This window comes from Acinonyx jubatus, chromosome C1, assembly GCF_027475565.1.
Source record: "Acinonyx jubatus isolate Ajub_Pintada_27869175 chromosome C1, VMU_Ajub_asm_v1.0, whole genome shotgun sequence".
Taxonomy (NCBI): Eukaryota; Metazoa; Chordata; class Mammalia; order Carnivora; family Felidae; genus Acinonyx; species Acinonyx jubatus.
This window is the reverse complement of record NC_069381.1, coordinates 91955824-91977870: the sequence shown is the minus strand read 5'-3', so window position 1 is coordinate 91977870 and position 22047 is coordinate 91955824. Positions and strand designations below refer to the sequence as shown.

The 22047-nt window shown below is 41.6% G+C and overlaps 2 protein-coding genes across 2 annotated transcripts in view; one reads left to right on the top strand and one right to left on the bottom strand.

The window, feature by feature from the left end:
• Positions 1 to 923: 923 nt before the first annotated feature.
• Positions 924 to 12265, top strand: GNAT2 (G protein subunit alpha transducin 2). The gene is made up of 8 exons (XM_015075383.3): positions 924 to 1594; positions 3281 to 3323; positions 3611 to 3752; positions 4472 to 4629; positions 6812 to 6940; positions 7172 to 7301; positions 8981 to 9134; positions 10133 to 12265. Exons 1-8 carry the CDS (start codon positions 1477 to 1479, stop codon positions 10321 to 10323), a joined length of 1065 nt encoding a protein of 354 aa, XP_014930869.1. The 5' UTR covers positions 924 to 1476; the 3' UTR covers positions 10324 to 12265.
• Positions 12266 to 18537: 6272 nt separating this feature from the next.
• GNAI3 (G protein subunit alpha i3) overlaps positions 18538 to 22047 on the bottom strand; it is a 37879-nt gene continuing 34369 nt past the window's right edge. Inside the window, exons 8-9 of the mRNA XM_015075365.3 lie at positions 19798 to 20011; positions 18538 to 19708 (exon numbers count right to left, since the gene is read on the bottom strand). Of these exons, the coding sequence (XP_014930851.1) occupies positions 19821 to 20011 (191 nt within the window). The 3' untranslated portion in view covers positions 18538 to 19708; positions 19798 to 19820. The remainder of the gene's footprint in view (positions 19709 to 19797; positions 20012 to 22047) is intronic.

Here is a 22047-nt window from a genome sequence, read left to right as displayed (position 1 = left end):
ACACACAGAAACAAGCATCTCAGGTGATCCTCATGATTAGGCAGGTTTGAGGAAAAAACAATTCCCTAGTACCTCCTAGGGCAGCACTTCCCGAACTTTAACATGCTTAGAGTCACCTGCGATCCAGTTAAAATGCAGGCTCTAAATCAGATCTAGGTTAAAGCCTGAGATCCTGCACTTCCAAGAAGCTCCCAGGTGATCTAGGCTGGGCCTTGCACCACATTTTGGGTAGCAAAATCCCGAAGTACTGAGGAGGCTCCACCAGCAACCCACTTAATTAAACGGAAATAACTGGCATAGAGAAATATGACCGATGGAGAGAGTCTTCCATAGGTCCAAAAGAGAACTCCTGGGTTCCTCTCTGGCATTTCTTCCCAGGAAGGGGCAGCTGGAATGAGGGCCAGAGGGAGGGCTGCCCCAACCTTTGCAAAGCCAGAGGCTAGAGTCCAATTTCCCAAGGAAGCAGTTTCCTGTATGAGGCAGCACAAACTCCCACTCTAAACAGCAAAGTTCACTCACCAAGTGAGGGTAGGCCTCAGGTGGCTTTACAGAGTTGGAGGCCTGCTCTCTCTGTGTATACTTTTTCTTTCATTCATTCACCAAACTTTTACTGAGGGTCTGCTAATAAACCACATGGTCTAAAGGACTCACATATGAATCAGATTTGGCCCCTGACCTCCAGCGGAAGGAATTCAGCCTGGGAGAAACCCATTCATAAAGCAAAGTACAGTATGAAGGGATAAGTGCTATAAAGAAGCACATAGAGAGATTACCCAACATAGCAGAACAATGCTAATAACTTCCTGGTGCAGCAGCCACTGGAGGAGCTGGAGGAAACATTTCTGATTTTTCCAGGAAGGGCACCACCCTAAACAAGATTTCCTTGCCAGGACCAGCCTGGTATGATGGAGAGGGTGCTTTGATGCCTTGAAGCCCTTGAAAACAAGACTCTAAAATCTGGAGTCTCAGGACAGGCGGAGCTTCCTACGTTTACACATCTAATCTCTAGAGCTAAAATGCAAGTGAATCCAAGGAAGAAAGAGACTTTTAGGAGATCAGCCCCTCAAAAGGATGGGACAGCTGTGATCTCATTCCAGAAAGCTCCAGTACCCGCATTCTGTCCTCCTGTGTCAAAATCCAGCCATTTTCTTAGTTACAGAAACACATGTCTTTGCCCTTTGTCATACTGAGCTCTTAATTGGCTTGACCCATCACACTGCTAGATAAAAAGGCTACAATCCCTAGACTAAGTAGGTCTCCAGCTGGGGTAGAAAGTCTCACCCAAGACAGGCAGGGGACGAGAACCTAGAGCCTGCTCCCTCACCAAGGCCCTTATCGACCAGCTTTTGAGGAGGACTACAAAACTGATACTCGATCCCAATTTACTTTTTCCTTATCTTCCATCTCACAGATAGGAAACCCTAGAGAAGAAGCTTAAGGGCCAGAAGAAGCAGCGGAGAAGAAGATAGCAGAAAGATGGGGAGTGGAGCCAGTGCTGAGGACAAAGAACTGGCCAAGAGGTCCAAGGAGCTAGAAAAGAAGCTGCAGGAGGATGCTGACAAGGAAGCCAAGACCGTCAAACTGCTACTGCTGGGTGAGCGAGATGGGAGGATGAGCCAGAGAAGAACGTACTGCTCCTTCCTGCTTATCCTAAATGGTAGATGGGTTCTAGCCCACCCCACGGGGAGGACGGATGGCCGGTCATTTTCCTCTCCCCATCTGGTCTCAGGCTAAGGGATCAGGGCTCTAGGGCTGAGTATAGCCACCCCAAGGAGATGCAGAATACCAAAGCTACCTTGGAATAGTTCTGCTCTTCCTTGAACCAGGAAGTGTGCAAGGGCTGGGAGAGACCCATCCATCTCCAAATCTAACCAAACCCCACACCTCACAGCTTGGTAAATGCCGTGAACCCTGGGCTTAGAGTTACCTGATCTGCAGTCAGCAAGCTCTGAGTCAGTGGACTCAGAAGTCCTGCCATAGCATCAGTGCCATGTAGTCCCAGGAGCAGGCCCACTGGTTCTTGCCACATAAATGGGTTCCTTCTCCTTGCCTCCAGTAAACATTCTGTATACATTTTATAACTAGGGAGCCAGCCCTGAGGGAGGAGGAATGTCTACGGCAGTCCTTTCCTGGCTTTCTGTTCAGTAGCTGCCTTGAAAGCCCCTTCCAGATGGGAGGTTCATCAACTTGATGAGCCCTAAGCAGATCACAGGTCTGTGCTGAAAAACGACAAGCACCTTCTTCTGTTGGTCAGAGAGATTGGTAACAGCTGCAAACAGAACCTCTTGGTTCAATAAAGAGTTTGGGACACCTGGTTTAGGAAAAAAAAACCCAACGGTAGTACAGAGATAGGCTAGCTGGGGGGTCTTTGCAGCAGCAGATTAGCTGGCTGGGCTGTTTCCAAGCCCATGAGGAGCCTGTGAACTGGAGCCCCAGGCGGTGGCACCTCCTTTTGCCCAGCCAACCTGTGAGCATACTACTGTAAGCTGGACTCAGACTCCAAGAAGCCCAAAAGCTACAGAAGGGGAAAGAGATAGCAAGGCCACTGAGAGATCTTTTAAGCCTAAGCAGCTTTCTTCTACATTCAGGATAAGCAGCTTAAAGGGAACCAGCATAGACTAAATGGGAGGGAGGTTAGGGCATCAGGGCAGTGCAAACTGGGGGAGAGAGTTGAAGGGTATGTGGAGGGAGAGCAGAGTGTAAATGAGAGGATAGTAGGGCATTTTAGCCAATAAGGGAAAAAGCAAGATGATGAAAACAACTATTTCAGTGAAGTTATCCAGCTCTCTGCAATCCTGCTCCAAGATCACTCTCCTGAGTAAAACTGGGCAGAGGAGAAACGTGTTAAAGGAATTCCCTGACTCTATCGGTGGTTCTCAACGAGATTTTGCCACCACCCTCACCCCTCACCAGGACGCTCGGGAATGTCTGGAGACATTCTTAGTTGTCACAACTGGAAGAGAAGAGTGCTACTGGCCTCTAGTGAGTAGAGGCCAGGAATGCCACTGAACACCATACAATGCACAGGACAGCCTCCCACAAAAAAAATAATTGTCCAGCCCAAAATGTCAACAGTGCAGAGGCTGAGAAACTCTGCTCTAAATCCAGACTGAACGACCTGAGCTCAAGGCTGGCAGAAATTGAGGGCAGCAATCATCCCTACAGGTTGTCTCCTAACAAGACTTCCAAGCAAGCCCTGGCTTAGACTTCTCACAAGCCATCTACTGGAGGGTTGGGGAGACTTGGTGGAAACCTGAAGCATAAGCATTTCTCCCTGCAGGTGCTGGGGAGTCAGGAAAGAGCACTATCGTCAAACAGATGAAGTGAGTAAGAACAAAGCCCCCCGAGGACTGAGGTAGGGTGATGAAGTCAGTAGAGCCAGTAGAGGCATGGAAGGTGAAGGGCTCTTCATCCTGAAGGCACCCAGATGTAAAGGATATAAAGAACCTGATTCCCAATGCCCCTCATCTGCATGCCCTTTTCCCCTCACCCTCCACTTTGGGACAGCCATAGGAATAGATTGTGTTCTTATGACCCTTTCAATCCTTCCAGATCCCCAATCCCTTAGGGCTGGTTACTCAGGTCCAACTATGGGCCGGGTGTCTTGCAGGATCATTCATCAGGATGGCTATTCACCAGAAGAGTGTCTGGAGTACAAGGCCATCATCTACGGGAATATGCTGCAGTCCATCTTGGCTATCATCCAGGCCATGTCCACACTGGGTATTGACTATGCTGAACCAAGCTGTGCGGTATGTGGTTAACAGCAATGCGGTTAAGGTTGGAAGGAAAGGCTAATGATCAGAAAACAGGCAGCTGACAAGCTATGAGGAAATATGGGTCAGAAAAGAGTTTCGTAGAACTAAGTCCTACCTACTGAGCTTCCAGTCTTTTTACTTCAGTCTTGGAGAAGTGTGCAATCCCTACCTTTATAATACATTACCAAAACCTGTTCTCAGCTTCCTCTGCCTTTTTGTTTTACCTTACCATCTAAAATGCTCCCCTGGGCTCCTTGCCTGGCTATGGAACTTTTACAAGCTAAATCCCTAGTTCTGGCATTTGTCTTTTCCTAGCTTTGGATCATTGAAAGAACAAAGGTGATGGTTGTCTACCATCTGATCTATGTCATGGTCAATCTGGTCTTTAAACTTCCAACCTCCCTGCGAGCAGAGGGCCCACATTTTGTGGCAGTACTCTTTTGAACGAAGGATGGGAGACAGAAACACCACAGAGGAAGCCCCTGGAACCTATTTTCCCCTAGACACCCTAGGACTGGAGAAATTGCCACCCTCTACATCTCAGAAGCACACTCAAAATTAATCCATATGTTTTCTTAACATCTTCACTGGCTGCAATCTCCATCTTAGGCTTTAGTAGCAATGCAAAATGCTTTCTTTTCAGTAGTATTCCCAGGAGCCTCCTGGAAAGCCATTACTCCTGTGTAGTTCTCAGCCAGGTTTCTGCCTTACAGGATACTGGGCGACAGCTCAACAACCTGGCTGACTCCACTGAGGAGGGCACCATGCCTCCCGAGCTGGTTGAGGTCATCAGGAAGTTGTGGAAGGATGGTGGGGTGCAAGCCTGCTTCGAGAGAGCTGCAGAGTACCAGCTCAATGACTCAGCATCTTAGTAAGACTCTGACTGGGGAAGGGGTGGGATTAGCTATAAACAACCTTCTAGGAGAAATCACAAGCAGACTAAAATTTCAGGCATGAAAGCTGGAGTCACAAAGGACTGAATTCAGCGTGGATACCTGTTGTGTTAGGCTTAAGCAGTGTTTTACTATGCTTTGAACTTAATGCCTTTAGAGAGGGACACAGACATAGTTGCCACCACTCTGTGTTGCTTCAATCTGGCTCACTGCAGCCTATAGAGCTGAAGACCCCCAAATTAATAACAAATGTGCCCTGCTTAGTAGCCCTCAGACTGCTGTCCTCTTAAATTCATGCACATAGTCTCTCCTTTCAGAACCACAAACACAAAGACAGACCTGCAGTTCTGCCACATGCCCTCCCAGGAAACAGGTGATTAACGATGGCCTTTTCAGGATGGAATATTCTAGCTGGTAACCTAGGTGTATTTACTTAGGCCACCAACCAGAAACGAATGCCTCCTTCACACATAGCATTTTACATCAGGGTGCCAGGGCATGGGACACAGAAACTTCCAGGGCAAACCAAAGGAAGTAGGTCAGGGATTTAAAAGAACCAACTTTGCAAAGCTGATTCCAAAAAGATAAGGTACAGAGAGTTTATCAAGCCTACCTCAAACAGCATGGTTTCATAGATGGGCATGAGCTCTGTAGTCAGAACTGGATTTAATCCCTCTTCTGTCATCTAATTTTGTAACACAGTTATCATTTACCATCCACAGAGCACTTACTCACTAAGGCCCAGGCATTGCTGGGTGTGTGAGGTGCACCATCTCGTTTCATTATTCGAGGTAGATAGTACTTTTTATTAGTCTGATGAAAAACTGAGGTTCAGAGAAGTTAACTAACTTGCCCAAAGTCACATAGTTAAATGGCAGAGGTTGAAGTTGACTCCAGGTCTATTTGACCGCAAAGTTGAGTGCTTTTTACAATATACCACAGTGCCTCTTGACCTTCGACAACTTATTCAACTCTTCTGAAATTAACCTTCATCTGTAAAATGGGACATGAAACTTGAAGGTGTATGAGGTTAAATGAGAATTTAAATGTGGAAATACTGGCATATACTACACACTTGTTAATTTTCCTTCCCTTCTTCTCTGTCATCCCACTTCACATCTGCCTTCCTCTTGTCTTTAAAAAAAAAGTTTTTTTCATGATAACTGTCAAACACATATGAAAGTAGGATAATACAGTGAATCACCTGACTTCAACTGTTACCAGCTCATGACCACTCTTGTTCCATTTTATCTCCATCTCCCACTGGATTATTTTGAAGAAAGTCCCAAATATCCTATCATTACATACTAAAAATTTCACTATGTATCTCTCAAAAAAAAAAAAAAAAAGAGAGAGAGAGAGAGAGAGAGAGAGGCTCTTTTCAAAAAAAGAAATCACAACATAACCACCACACCTAAATATTTAAAAATTCCTTGATGTCATCAAATATCCAAGCCAGTGCTCATTTAAGTTTCCCCAGTTATCTCAACTGTTTGCCCCTCAACTTGATTCAGGATATAAACAAGGTCCATGTATTAAACCGACTCACGTCTCTTATGTCTCTGAAGTCTCTTTTAGTCTACTCCTGCTTCTTGTTAAACTTATTTTTATTTTAAAGAGAGCGTGAGTGGGGGAGGGGGAGGAAAAGGGAAAGTGGGGGAGAAGAGAGAGGCGGGGGGAGAGAGAGAATGAATGAATGAATCTCAAGCAGGCTCCACGCTCAGCACAGAGCCCGACACAGAGCTTGATCCCACGACCCTGGGATCATGACCCGAGCCAAAATCAAGAGTCGGAAGCTCAATCAACTGAGCCACCCAGGAGCCCCTATTCCTGCTTCTTGTTGGAACTTTTGACACTCATTTAAACCACCAAATCTTACTGAAGGATCTAGAAAACTTTGTAGCCAGGCAAAACTTAAGGAAAAGTTATCTGATTTGACTTAAATGTGACAGAACCCCTGCCACAACTGGGCATGCCTCTCGGCCCACATTCCCTTTTGTAAGGACACATGAGGGTTTGAAGGAAAGAACCCTAGATTTAACAATATGGACTCTAGTCCTGATTCCATCACCAAGTTAGTTATATAACTTTGGGTAGGACCTTTACCTTTCTTGGCCCTGGCTGTGTAAAGTTTAATCCATTCCAATCTCTTTTCTCTAGCTACCTGAACCAATTAGACCGGATTACAGCCCCTGACTACCTCCCTAATGAGCAAGATGTGCTACGATCCAGAGTCAAAACCACAGGCATCATTGAGACCAAGTTTTCCGTCAAAGACTTGAACTTCAGGTGAGTACACAGCTCTCTGGGGGGCATCACAGATACACACATGGTTCCCTGGGGTCACCTCAGATACCAAAAAAGGGGATTGGGGATGCCTCTTGGCCTTCACTAAAGCCCAATCTAAATAACTATCCTATTTGTCCCTCTTTCCTCCCCATTTCCCATCTCATTGCCGACTGGCCCCAAAGTGGCCACCCCTCTGTAAACACCAAGTACATGTGCTGCTTCTTCCCTCAGGATGTTTGACGTGGGAGGGCAACGATCAGAGAGAAAGAAGTGGATCCACTGCTTTGAGGGAGTCACCTGCATCATTTTCTGTGCGGCCCTCAGTGCCTATGATATGGTGCTAGTGGAAGATGACGAAGTGGTAAGTGGCCCTTACAGTAAGCAGCTTTGATAGACAGTCCCCCTGTGACCCTTCCTCTAAGCTTTGTGTCACCAATTCTTCAGCTTGGGTGATTTCAGCTAACATTGACAGTCTAGCAGTCCTCTGGAACACAAATCAATGCCTCAGTAAATAATTCTAGAAAAACTTCCCCTTTTGCAGGTTCCAGGTTAGCACTTTGGAGCTCTAGATTTACTGGAGGTGAGCTTGGTCTCAAATTAGACATCCAAGAATCACCTGGATATCACACAGCTCACAAGAGGAACAGAGTATTAAAGGGACAAGGGATCACAACTGGGCAAAGTGCAGGGGTTACACTTAGGACTCTTCCAGGCCACCTACGGAAATAAAGGATAGGAGATGAAAATGATAGAGCAGAAAAACAATGTATGATGTGCATCTTTGTGCAACAGAAGGGTTGGACTACTAACCTCACTTGGAAGCCTAAATATGTACTGTCAACAGGACTAAGGGGAGACCTGCAGACCAGGTTTCTCACATGCCACTTAAATTGGCAGGTGGAAGACTACCTGAGGGGTGAGTCTCTTGAGCCTGTAGAATTTAACAAGATAGGAGCTCTGTAGACCAAGCATCAGCCCGCCCAGTCTTGGAGTCTGAGAGAATATCAAGGCATGGAACATGCTAATGGAGGCCCATAGCTTATTGATAGGAGACAAAGCTCCTATACTCCCATCCCTGTCTCAGTTGTTCTCCCTTCTCCTTAGTAGTTCAAGTTCACATTAGAGCACTATGAATATCCTCTAGCCAAAATGTCTTATGGGGTCATTCATTTTTCAAGATCTCTTCCACCTTTAACCCTGAAGTCTATGAAGTCTTAAGGGGTTCTACAGGAGCATTAGCAATGACAAAAGGCCACAAAAAGTAGACTTGTTTTCTTTCTTCATTGGGTGAAGAGATTGAGCCCAAGTCAGATAATAGCATACTTGAAATCCTAAAGGCCCTGCTCCCTAAAAACAGGCTGGTCTGGGGCACTTGGCAACATCTAGACTCTGCAGATATATAGCACCACTTCTCACCTGCTCAGAGTGGCAATCAGAGGAGGAAATAAGGCAGAAAGGCTTGTGGTATGGTGCTGAGAAATTCTCTAGTCCTCACCATTTGACACTGGGGCAATAATTCCTATTATGTTCCTGCCCACACAGAGATCCAGGACTCTGTAACAGAAGCTTATCAGAATCATCCTGAAAAGAAAAATTATCATGGAGATGCAAATGGGCACATGACAACTCAGGCCTAGTTTCCACTCTGTATAAGCAGCACTTACGGGAGTCAAAGTCCTTCGCAGTGCCCTGGCTGCCAAAGATTGACCTAACATTTATTGTACACCTATATGCCAGCCACTATCATAGACACTCATACATGATCTCATTGAACTTCCATAACAACCCTATGAGACAGGGAAACTAAAACTCAGAAAAGTTCAGGGATTTCCCCCAAGTCACACAGCTATGACAGAAAAAGGATGAGAAAGGCAGCTAGATTTCTTTGGCCCTATCCCACCACACTAAAAAGAGATAAACTATTCCCCAACTTTCCTCTTACATTTGGAGCACTAGTCTCTCCAAGGGGAACAAGAACAAGAAGTAGACAATAGCCCATAAGCTCAGTCTGATATCTCTGATGGTGTCTCCTCTTACTAGAATCGCATGCATGAGTCATTACACCTCTTCAACAGCATATGTAACCACAAGTTCTTTGCGGCTACTTCCATTGTCCTCTTTCTCAACAAGAAGGACCTCTTTGAGGAAAAAATCAAGAAAGTCCATCTCAGCATTTGTTTTCCAGACTATGATGGTAAGTGTCAAGGGATGGAGATAATGGTAATGCTTTCTTGGTAATGACTGGTGATTGCCTCATTTCCTATACCAAGAAGACATAAAGGAACCTGTCTTTAAGGGGTACTAAGTGTGAAACTCCTTTGCTTTGCCAGGCTGATGATCCCTTATCCCTTAAAAAATTTTTTTAATGTTTATTTATTTTTGAGAGAGAGAAAGAGAGAGAGAGACAGCATGAGTGGGGAAGGGTCAGAGAGTGACACAGAACTCAAAGCAGGCTCCAAGCTGTCAGCACAGAGCCGAACATGGGGCCCGAACTCACAAACCATGAGATCATGACCTGAGCTGAAGTCAGACACGTAACCGACTGAGCCACCCAGGCGCCCCCTCCCTGCCCCGCCATATCCCCTTAATACTCAGTTCCTCTTATGCGCTTTGTGATATCCAAGTGATACTTGGATGTCTGATCTGAGAAACTTGGGTATTCAGTCGTAAGTTTAAAATCAAATGTCCCTGGAACAGAATAGACAGGATGCAGGAGAGCCACAGACTATTTAAATGATACCTCCCAGAAATCAAGGGCAGAGACAAAGAGATCCCTCTCCTCAATTCTGTTGCTCAAGTGATAAACACTGGAGTACAATAGAGAAGAGGACCCTCCCCTTAAAAATACGTTCCCAACTGCAGCTGTCCAACACATTTCAAGGATCGAGTGGGTCACCTAAAAAGTAAGTGAGCAGGGATGCCTGAGTGGCTCAGTTGGTTCAGGGTCTGACTCCTGATTTTGGCTCAGGTCATGATCTCATGGTTCGTGGGATCAAACCATGCATTAGTGTGGAGGCTGCTTGAGATTCTCTTTTCTCTCTCTGCCCTTCCCCCAACTTGTATGCAAGCACACCATGTGCACCTGCACTCTCCCTCTCTCAAAATATATAAATTTTAACATTAAAAAAAAAAGTCAGCAGCTAAAAAGGGTTAATTTATCCCATTTCTTCACTATTTTTTCTGGGAAACCAGGGAACAACTCTTTTGAAGATGCAGGGAATTACATCAAGAGTCAGTTCCTTGACCTCAACATGCGAAAAGATGTCAAAGAAATCTACAGTCACATGACCTGTGCTACAGACACACAGAATGTCAAATTTGTATTTGATGCAGTTACAGATATTATCATCAAAGAAAATCTCAAGGACTGTGGGCTGTTCTAATCCTCATCACTCCTCAAGTATACATTCCACAAACAGGCTTGGAATCTGGTTCATTTCAAGCAGAAAAATCATAGATCAATATACCATGGCATGAAGAGTGAATCCATTCTCCCTTGGAGACAGACTCTACATGATCACAACTGTGTCCCATATATTCTTTTCAAAGTGGGGTAGCTAGTAGTGTTTAAAGAATACAAACCCAAGAGTCAGAAGACCCAGGTGCCAGTACTGGTTCTGCAATTTACTACAAAGTATAAATATTTCATTTCTCTGAGCCTTGAGTCCCTCATCTATAAAATGAAGGTAACTTTTCTACTACTTCACAGGGTTATTCTTAATGATCACAAACATAACTGAAGGGAAGGAACATAAAAGCTGTGTGGTCAGAGTCACAGAAAGAAATCCTATGTAAAAGCAGCCATTTATGAAATTCAAGACCAAGTTTTTAGATGAACTATCCCAAGCACAATAGCAACTTTCCCTACTGTCTGGAAAAAATTAAAAAATAAAAAATGAGATCTCAGTAAACCTTACCACCATTTTTTACTAACAGACCCTATGTGCCTTAGCTCAGAGATCTGGATCACTGAATAGAAGATGTAAGTTTGTTAGTTTCTAAGGCACATGTCTAAAAATGATCATCTTTATTAAGCAGACTCTCTCTCTGCCTCCCAACTACTGTAAAAACTGAGTTTCCTTTATCTCTGTAAGTAACTGTCTCAAGTGCACAAGACACTTTCTGAATAAATTTAGAAGACTTCAACACACTCCCACTTGGAGTATTAATGATTTTTATTGCTACCACTTCTCGATCACAGAATTTAGAGTAACTGAGCAAACCTAGAATTCTCATTTCAACTGCTACATGTTTCAGAACAAAAAAAAAGCAGCTGATCTTGCTTTGGGCATTGAAAATCTTTGCAGTTGGATCCATGTGATGCCTGGCTGAAAACAACATCTCCCGATACAGGACAACAAGTAAATTATTTCTTTGAACTCCTTTGAGGGGAAACAAAGCTTGCATTTATCTTGACAGGAGGTGGTGAAGTCAAGTACAGATTTAGCATCTACAACTACTAGTGAGGAAAGCTCCTGGCGTCCAAGATTTAGTATATACAAGAAAGTGTCAATTAAAATGAAAATCTGTTCCTTGCCAGAAACACATATTCACACTTAGCCTGTTACTAGCAATATTGATACTAGAGAGCCATATGAGCTTGAAATACACTGAAGAATAAATTTGCAGCTGTTAAAATTGGACTCATTTAATCGTCTTTTTGATTCCATGAAAAGAAGTCAACTTGGGAGAAGTACCAGAGAAATAAGGGAAAGTACTCTATTGCCAATTATAAAACTTTACCACATAAAAAAACCTGGGCAAGACTTCATGCATCCAAGAGCTCTGTTCAGGGACTGTTTCTAAATGGCATATTCCAACTATCACTAACCTGTTTTGCTTTAACTCCATATACAGGGGTTACGAGCCTTTTTTTGCATGATGGATCCCTCCAACAGTCTGATGAAACCTATAGACCTCTTCTCAGGATATTTAAAAATGCGTAAAATTATAAGGGAAACCAACATACTAGGAATAAATTCTACCTTTGGAGCCCTGAAGTCCCAGGTTAAGAATCCTCACTCCGGCTAAGATCCTGTTTATTCAGGCCCCAAATCTAATTTATCTCACTTATCCGATCTTCAGATAGGGTAGCCCAACTTCCCCACAAATTGTATCAGATTGTTTACTTCTTTTATGATCTTCTCCTTGCTCTTTGACTCTAAGCAGGACTTGGTTAGAGGCCAAACTATAAAAGCCTACCCTAGGCTTCTTGGTTATGGATGTTCATATACAACCGGCCCTATAGTCCAAGCATGAAAATAGCCAATGGGCCTGGTCTTCTGGTACTCTACTCACTCTGCTGTCTTTGTCTTCTTTTGCTTCCTTTTAAATTTACACTATAATGTTGAATTTTATCATCAGAAATTCTTTCTTGTAACAAGGTAGGTCAGAAACAATTCGACCTGATTTTCATGAACTGCAATCTTAATTCTTAAAATGGTAAAGCTAGAAGGAAGTTTAAAATAGTCCAGGCCCATCACTAGTAATTTATAGATAAGAAACTGAGGCCCAGGGAGAAGGAGTGTCTTCATCAAGATCAAACTGCTAGGAAGTAGCAGAACTAGAACTCCAAAATAGGTCTCCTGAATCCCAAGCCAGCGTTCTATATATGTACCATGCTACTGAAAGCCCACCATACACCACACTATTCAGTCAATTTCCTCATTTCCCTAAGCTCCTCCCACTCCCAAATTCTTGGTTATTTTTAAATTATGCCATCTCTAAACCATATTTAACAAAATCATCTCCAAACTGAATACAAATCAGTCTCAAAGTGGAATGTGAAATTAGCATAAAATAACAAAAATATAAATAACTTTAAGTTTGTTCGTTGAAGGTGTAATTAATATCCTGTTCATATCCTTAAAGGGCAGAGATCTTAATGTAGTTCCCTTGCAGCGCATTTAGCCACTGATGACAGTAAGGCAAATGTGAAGTATGTTCCACTTCTTGTAGATCTGATGACAGTTGCTTTTCTTTATCTTTTTTACAAAAATACAGTACAATTAACACAAAAGGACAAATACTATACGATTGCACTTACATTCCCAGGGGCTGGGAGAAGGGAATGGGGAGTTAGTGTTTAATGGATACAGAGTTTCAGTTTGGGAAGATGAAAAAGTTCTGGAGATGGGCAGTGGTGACAGTTTGTGCAACAATGTGAATGTGCTTAGTGCCACTGAACTATGTACTTAAAAATGATTAAGATGGTAAAGTTTATGTTATGTATAGTTTACCACAATAAAAATATAATGGAAAGAATACAATAGAATCGGAGCTGTGCTTTTACATTCTGTGGATAAAAGCAGCACAAAAATTCAGTCTTAAAAGCAATATAAAAGACACATTTACTTGTAACACTTCCTACTCTGATAAAAAAAAAATTCACGCAACATGTACCCCAAATAGTCCAAATCAGGGTAGCCCCATTCCCAAGGTAAGAAATAACAGCATCGAGAACCCACTCTATAACTGGAGATGTGCCGTAGACCAAAGTGTGCTGGCCATGCTGGGTGGAGAAGGTGGTGAAGGGTGAAAAGCTCTTACCTCCCACTGCCCTCTCTACCCGGCACAGCCCCCGGAGCACAGATTCCAGCAGGCTTCAGTGTTGGCCCAGGGATTGCAAGTGTGCCAGAGCTTCTGGTGATCCTGCTAGGCAAAAGCATGAAGACATCTCTGTGAGGTCAGACATAGTGCAGACTGCAAAAGGGAACTTTTCTGCCATCTGGCCATGAAAAGGCAAGCACTAGTATGAACAGAAATGAAGAACTGAATTTAAATGCAAAACAAAGACCTTTGTTTTTACCCAGCTGCACAAATTTTAGAGAAATTTACAGTTGAACTTCATTTCAGGTGTTCAAAATGAATATGGGAAAAGTGATGCTGAGAAAAGACGGCCAGCTACAATGAATACAACTGTTGGAACTGCCTTATAAGATTACTTGTTTTGCAGTATAGTATAATCTTGAGTATCATAAAGAATATTTACAAAAGCACTTTTAAATGTTGTTTCGATTGCCTCAGGATTACAGAATGTCATAGCTGGAAGGAATAATTTAGTCCAACTTTAAATAACAGATGAGAGATGTTAAGGCAGATTTCATAGATGATTGGAAGCAGGGAAAAGACCAGAATCCAGAGTGACAAACAACTCTCCATAAGATTCTGAGAGATCTCAGGACCTTTATCCTCCATGAGCACAGATGAACAGTTAGGAAGAATAGAAAGAACAGGTAATTTCTTGTGATTTGTTATGTCTACTGGGAATCTCTCTTACATTTAAACAAGCCTCTAGGTAAAAATGTTTGGATAACTGAAAGGAGTATGGGGGCAGGAGGCGAGGTTGGTGGGGTGGGGGGTAGTAGAGGATAGGCGATAAGCCACATTGTACAAAATTTAATATTCCAGCTGTCAAAGATCTTACATCTGAATGCTAATACACTGAGACGGTGTATCCCAGCAGTGTTATTTGCTATTATTGGATGATTTCTGCTACCTTGTTAATTTCCACTAGCTTTCAGGAAGAGAACAGGGGGTTAGCAACAAACATACATAAGAGTCTTCTATTTGGCTGCTCAAACAGTCCTCTTATTTATCTTTTCCCTAGCCTTGTTTCAAAAGGGCTTTCCAGTCTGTAATTTAGAGCTAGCTAGCTTTGCTCTTTATCCACCAACTGTAAATGAATATTCATGTTATTTCATATATATAGTTAGACCTCTGTCACAGGATTTTGTCTTTACTTTGAGGTAGCTTTCCATTTTCACTGAATAAATGCAGTAAAAAAAAATTAAACCAATGTTTGGAAACTTCAAGTGTTTTGTCTTAATTATGTATAAAGATTAAATACTCTGTATCAAAAGTGTAAGAATGTTCTTTGACTTAACAGTTCTCATACTAATTTTTTGGGTGGACGGCACTCTAAGTCACATACAAAAGGTGCTTCTGATTCCTTGGCAAATAAAAAATGCCTCAGTCGTTTACTAGTGATTTTTTAAGGTTAAATCTGTCTACTGTTTGTGTTGATCTTTAACATCGGGTCCTATTCAGTTATCCCCCAAATGTTGGCCCAGGTTAGCTTCATCAGAACCACCTGAGAAATGTATTTAAAAATACATGTTCCTGGGGCGCCTGGGTGGCTCAGTAGGTTAAGCGTCCGACTTCAGCTCAGGTCACGATCTCACGGTCCGTGAGTCCGTGAGTTCAAGCCCCGCATTGGGCTCTGGGCTGATGGCTCAGAGCCTGGAGCCTGCTTCCAATTCTGTGTCTCCCTCTCTCTCTGCCCCTCCCCCGTTCATGCTCTGTCTCTCTCTGTCTCAAAAATAAATAAACGTTAAAAAAAAAAATTTAAAAATACATGTTCCCAAGACCAGTAGACTTAATTCAGTAGAGTTTAGCCAGGGAATCTGTATGTTAATTTTACACCTCAGGTATCTACTACCATATAACCTTCTTTATTATCTCTCACTCCTAAGAAGACTGGAGTTGAGCCAGGTATGTAAGCCTGACACAGTATCAGAAAAAACTGTCCTGTCCCGACTTGTTCTGGAGTATGTAGTCCTAGCAGAAGTAATTCATATAAGTTATGAGAAAATGGGGGTGGGGGGCTAAAACTTACACAAAGGTAAAGGAACACAGATCTTGACCATCCAGGAAGTTCATTCCTTGTACCTCACCTAAATCTTTTACTTCCTGCTAACTAGCTGCTAACAAGCTAACTAACTGCTAACAAGATCAACTTTTGATTTCAGGCCCCTAAGCAGCCTGGTTTTCTCTTGTGCTTAGACAGCCATAAAGCTATGTGGAGAGTTGTGGCTGGTCCAGGTCAGATCTCTGACTTGTACTGTGAAGCCTGGAGAATGAGCTGGCAGTACTAGGAAACTGAAATAACCTTGTTCTTAAAGTTAGTATAAGAGGAGCACCTGGGTGGCTCAGTCAGTTGAGCGTTCAACTTCAGATCAGGTTGTGATCTCACGGTTTGTGGAGTCAAGTCCTACATCAGGTTCTGTGCAGACAGCTCAAAGCCTGGAGCTGTTCCAGGTTCTGTGTCTCCCTCTCTCTCTGCCCCCTCCCCAACTCACGCGCACGCATGCTCTCTCTCAAAAATAAACATTAAAAAAAAATTAAAGTCAGTATAAGATATGAAAGATTTCATAAGTGGTAAGAGTGAAGAAAATTAGTGCTGTTTTAGTTATATTTAAATGAGTAAAGGACTGTGGTTTTTTTGAACATCTGGAAGGCGACGGGCACCTGGGTGGCTCAGTTGGTTAAGCGTCCTACTCTTGATTTTGGCTCGGATCCTGATCTCATGACTCATGAGATCGAGCCCTGCATTGGGCTCTGTGCTAACACGTGGAGCCTGCTTGGGTCTCTCTCTCTGCCCCTTACACACACGCACACTCGCGCTCTCTCTCTCAAAATAAATAAACATTTGAACATCTGAAAGGGGTAAAAAAGATCAACCAAAGGGAGGTTTTTAATGGGAATGAAAGACTACCTTATATGTAACTGCCAATACAGCAACAAGCTGTACAACGCGATTCTCCAGAGCTATGCTAAACAAATGTATAAATATATGAAACAACTAGTCAGGCTAGACAAGCAATGTACAAAGAAAGTCACAGCTACAAATAGGACAGTGGCCAGGATATAAGAATATAAGGTGGGCAAATGAATTAGAACCAGCAGTTATTTTTAAATGCTCTAAAATGTGTATATAATAAAACACAAATAGAACACATAAAAGAAGAAGAAACAAGGCAAGAAAATAGTTTTTTAAAATTTGGTCCATCTATTCTTAGAATGCAGCACTTTATAAAAAATAACAATCTGTCATTGGAAACAATAATAAAATGACACACTGAACTAGAGACTTAGAATTTAAACTGTCCAAGATGAAATGTCATCCCAAGATCTGCTTATAAATAACTGTAAAAGTTTTTGGAATTTTCGTGCCAGGAGGTGAATCTGCTGCAAGGCTGAGTTTGTAAGGTCGGGCAAGACTGGCCTTTAAGGAGACTATATCCTCTTTAAATAGAGCCTAATGAATGGCATTTCTACAGCCCAAGGTTTTAATCAGGTGAAGATGGAACAAAATAAACAGCAAAATAAAGCTATTGTTCCAGTCCTTCCTACAAGGGTCTATTTACTGTTCTTTATTCATTAAAATTTAATTTTCTTAGATGTGCTGGTTTCTCAGATGGTCCAAAGCCTGGCCACATGAATACTGAAATGCAGTCCATCACAAACCTCCAGTATTCTCCACAGAAAAGACACAAAGCAACTTTTAGTTTCTTTGATTACAAATACCAATCCTTTTTTCTCCAGGCTAGTACACATGATGTTTCACCCCCACACTCTGGCTCTGCTATTAGAAAAGATCTTTTATTTCAAAACACAATAGTGATTTGCAAAGCTGATAAGAATCACCTTTTTAAAATGATAGATCACTAGGCCCACCAGCCAAGAGTCAATCTCTGAAATGGATCCAGGTGATTTTGACTTAAGGCATATCTGAAAACCAATGACTTGAATTGTGTCCCTGTGTCCTCCAGGAATGTGCATTTAGACAAATTACTTGGGATGGTAGGGTAGGGGGTGATCTTCATGTAAATAAAGAAAAATGTAAATGGTATGGGGGCAAAAAAATCAGAGAATTACTATTTTTTCATTAACAGCAAAGCTAAAAAATGAACATATCAGATAGACATATTCAAATGAAAATACAAGGTGCATTTCAAAGTAAAATTAACGCATTCAGATTATTTGTTATTTTGGATTATCAACACCATCCCATTAGCCCTGACTATAGAAAGACTACAGTTAAAACAATATTCCACGAGTTCTCATTTCCAGATGATTCTAGATCACAAAATACAATAAGGGAAAGATTATTCAAAATGAACAGGAACTATCGGTCGTATCTACATTGTGGGTATAAACTAATCACCAATCGAAGCTGATCATTTTCTTTCTTTTAGATGCAGTTTTCCCAGCCCTAAAGAAATTGTTTAGATAGTACCGTTACAGCATCTGCATAGTTATACTTTTCCAAAAAGAGTAAGAAAAAAAATTCCAATAAAGGCACTGAAGTGCTGTGGCTTGCTTTCTGAATTAGCTTTGCTGACCATCATTCCTTTTTCTTTTTTTTTTAAACTAGTAAAAGGTCACATCAAAAGATGACATAGAATCCAATCTGAAAAGACTGGACCCCAAAGGCACTGCTCAAACTGCTGATTTGGAATGCTCACAATACATTCTCTTCATCTGCCTTCCCCCAAAGGCCCATTCAATATTTAAAGACATTTGCTGTACATTATACAAAAGGACCTACAGGCCGAGGTGAATAAAGCTCTCCACAAAACCAAAATGTAAACCCGGAAAATGGATTATGACTGCATGTCACTGACACAGATATGACATAAGACCCTCAGTCAGGCCAAAATAAAACAATACTACTACACCAAAAGACTAGACCTTCAGGGAACCCTCTACCTAAACCCACTCTCAGACAAAGGCCAAAGCACATTCAGCAGGAACAAAAAGAAACAGAAGAAAATATTTCCAGAAAGGACTAATTACAAACAGGAACAAACCTGGACTCTTTACTCACCATTTTAATACTGCTGCCAACTATAACAGATTAAAATCTGTACATACAACATAGTGGAAAAAGTCCCAAAATGCAGGAGTTTCGGCAAAAGAAGGTACTAAGGATTACTACAATTAACATTGCTACAATAAAAACAATGGCAAACAGGGATTTGGCACCACATTTACAAAGTAAAAGCATGCACTGTTAATACACTTTAGATGTTTCCCAACAGAAAAGGCCATGGAAGATGGAAAACAAGGGGCATCTTTTACAGAACTCCCTATGACTGAGACAAACAAGCAAGAACCAAAGTGGTCAATTTAGTAGATATGTAGCAGCAAAGTCACGGTTTCTGTTTGGAATTTTGCAATTTGCATTTCTAATTGACAGCTGCCCTGGGTGTGTCCGTATCCAAGAAACTAACTTTACATCCTACATCAGCATTTACCTAGTAATTTGGTAATCAGCATAAACCAGGTTAACCTTAAACCATAAACTTAAACAAAAGTTAGAGAGTGAGAATCTTATTACAGAACTCTCCAATGTAATTACCACTTAAAAACCATGATGGTACTTTGAGCAGGAGAGTAACATAAATTTCATCCAAAAAAGCTATAGTCATAGCCCCAATAACCATAAAGAATTAAGTAATTATGGAAATACGATGTTCTGACCATACCAAAAGTTAAAAACAAAGAGCTCCTACTAAGAGGAGTATTTTCAAGATGATCTGGTCACATCATGTGCATAGTTAAGATTGTGTTTTAATAAAGATTCTCTTGCAAACAAAGAAATAAAATTTAGTGACATTATTCTCTTGATGAAAAAAGAACTTTAAAAATGAACTAGTGGTGGTTTGTTAAGAAGGAAAAAAAGAGTAAGCTACATATTAAAGTTCTGGAATGCAGCACCTCAACTTCACATCGGCCCTAAACATTTGAGATTATGAAATCCAAGTGATGTCTTGATGATCGAATCATACTTTATACAGTCGTTCCAATTCCAATGTCTGACTTTAGCATCTCATGTCAATTAAGAGTTCCCTAATACAGAAGATTGTGCTAAAGAGTGCTAAGATTCTGCATGCTGCTGCCATTCCCTGGTCCCGTTCATGCTTGCAGCTGCCCAATGAGACAGCAAAAGAAGTCTGGTCTCAACACTCCACACTGTAATAGCTAGAAAAGAAGAACATTCTTAATTAGAATAGTTTACAAAGTCCAGAGACATCACTAGAGCACTATAACTAAATTGTCTGAAGTTTTACCTTTCATTAATCTCCAACCCTCTTCAGTAAAGTCCACATTCCTTTAAGTTGTTTTTAATGATGACATCTGTAACAGCATCAAAAACAAACTGCACATTCTTGGTGTCTGTGGCACAGGTGAAGTGAGTATAGATCTCCTTGGTGTCTTTTCTTCTGTTCAGATCTTCAAACTGGCACTGAATATAAGCAGCTGCTTCTTCATATGTATTGGAACCTGAAGCAGACACTCAATATTCTCAGTTTAAATTATAATAGCTGCCTGAACTCAACTAAGTCAGGCCATCCCCACTGACTGACGAAGAGAGGGAATAACCCAAATGAATATAGACAGATTTCTTTAATTCTATAGTCATTAGGCTTTCTTGAGAGCAGACTCTAAGTAAAACAAAATCATCACACGAAAAGATCTAGGGAAACGGGCCTTTTCCTTTTTCCCCTTTCATTTAGACTTTTCAGCTAAAAAACCAAAAATGTACAAAAGGAAACTAGGGAAGTAGGAAGATGCGTTGCTAGGACACAACTGTTGAAAAGGTCAGAGAGCTTGTGCTCCTTGGAGTGATCTGGACATAAACAATTCAAAATAGTCATGCTTCTTTTCAAAATCATACCAGTTTTAAGGAAGCTTAGCTTCAGAGCCTTATGGCAATAATTTAATGAAAGGTAAACTAGTACATGTGAAGGGAAAGGGGCCTGAATTATGCCCTTTAAAATGTGCTTCTGTGGCATATAAATTATTAACTTATCTCAATTAAGCTGTCATTTTTTAAAGGGGAGGGGGCTCAAAAGAAAACCTTATTTTCAACTCTTATCACTTACCCACACGCTTCTACACCATCTTAACTGCCCGTGAGCCTTTAGAATTGCCCTAGAAACTGACTACAGAACCGGAAAAACTCAACAAAAACACAATACTTTATTCTTGTAAACCAGAGGCTGTTTTCCACAAATAACATTTGTGAAATTAAGTGACATTAGACACAGCAACAAATACCAACAAGAAAGGAATGTTATTTAAACAATATTTAAACAATATTTAAAGAAATAAAGGAAGACCGCTTGGTAGGTGCTTGAAATAGGTTTCATGAGATCTGCAGAACTTCTGTATATTAAAGGAGAGAGGGGGACTGAAAAGCGAATTCTGGCTGGTAGAACAGATACTGACACTTGGGAAATGAGGACCGTGAGACTTCTTAAGAAGAATGAAGCCAGTGCAAGACAGGCTTACAAGTTCACCAAAAAAAAAAAGCTATGATATTGAGGGCTCTTTGCTATGTGGAAGATTTTCAGCTAGAACACTGTCAATCCTTCGACTTAAGATTTCTCTCCACCTTAAAACCTGGCTACTTTTCTACTCACCTCTCTCCTGATTCTGACTACATTTGCAAATTCCCAGAGAAAAGAAAGGCCAGGGGGCTTACGCTACATCTCAACTTTTTAGCCCACCACCTCACTTAAAAAGTTACCTGTATCTCCACTTATTTATACCTTTGGTCTTAGAGAGGTCTCCCTTCTGGTTCAAAATTTAACTGCTCTACCAAGACTTTTAAGTTGAGGTGAAATTTACATAATATACAAGTGCACAATACAGTGGCATAATGTATTCACAATGTTATGCAACCACCTTCTCGCTCTAGTTTCAAAACGTCTTCACCAACCCAGAAAAACAACCCATTCCCAATAAGTAATCATTCCTAATTCTCCCCACAGTACCACCTCCCCCCATCTCCTGGTAACCACCAACCAATCTGCTGTCTCTATGGATTTGTCTATTTGGGGAATATCACACAAAACAATCACACAAATGTGACCTGTTGTGTTTGGTTCCTTTCACTTGGCATAATGTTTATGAGGTTCGTGTAAGTTGTAGCATGTATCAGTACTTCATTCCTTTTTATGGCTGAATAATAATAATAATAATAATTCCATTGTATGGAATTCCTTGATTCCTTCCTTTCCCACCTGCTCCATCAATTACATCCAATTTTTACAACTTCTCTTCTGCTATAAAATCTTACCTCCAAGCTTATGAACATTCTTAAATCTTTCCTTCCCCTGTAATCCAAGTTACAGTAGGCTATACCTATCTTCATTTCTCCACTTCCCACTCAGTAACTCACTGTCCTGGCTCTACTCTTACTGACACTGCTCTAAGTAACATTCACGATCTCCTGGACCGCTAACTCCAGAAGCCATTTTTCAATGTGTATCTTACTTTGTACACAACATTGCTGACCACCCCTCACTCACTTC

Excerpts from the sequence above, each read along its gene's own strand:
- GNAT2 (XM_015075383.3), top strand. The coding sequence starts at position 1,477 with ATGGGGAGTGGAGCCAGTGCTGAGGACAAAGAACTGGCCAAGAGGTCC. Across the intron at positions 3,324-3,610 it reads ACTATCGTCAAACAGATGAA|GATCATTCATCAGGATGGCT; the intron begins GTGAGTAAGAAC and ends GGTGTCTTGCAG. Across the intron at positions 7,302-8,980 it reads TAGTGGAAGATGACGAAGTG|AATCGCATGCATGAGTCATT; the intron begins GTAAGTGGCCCT and ends TCCTCTTACTAG.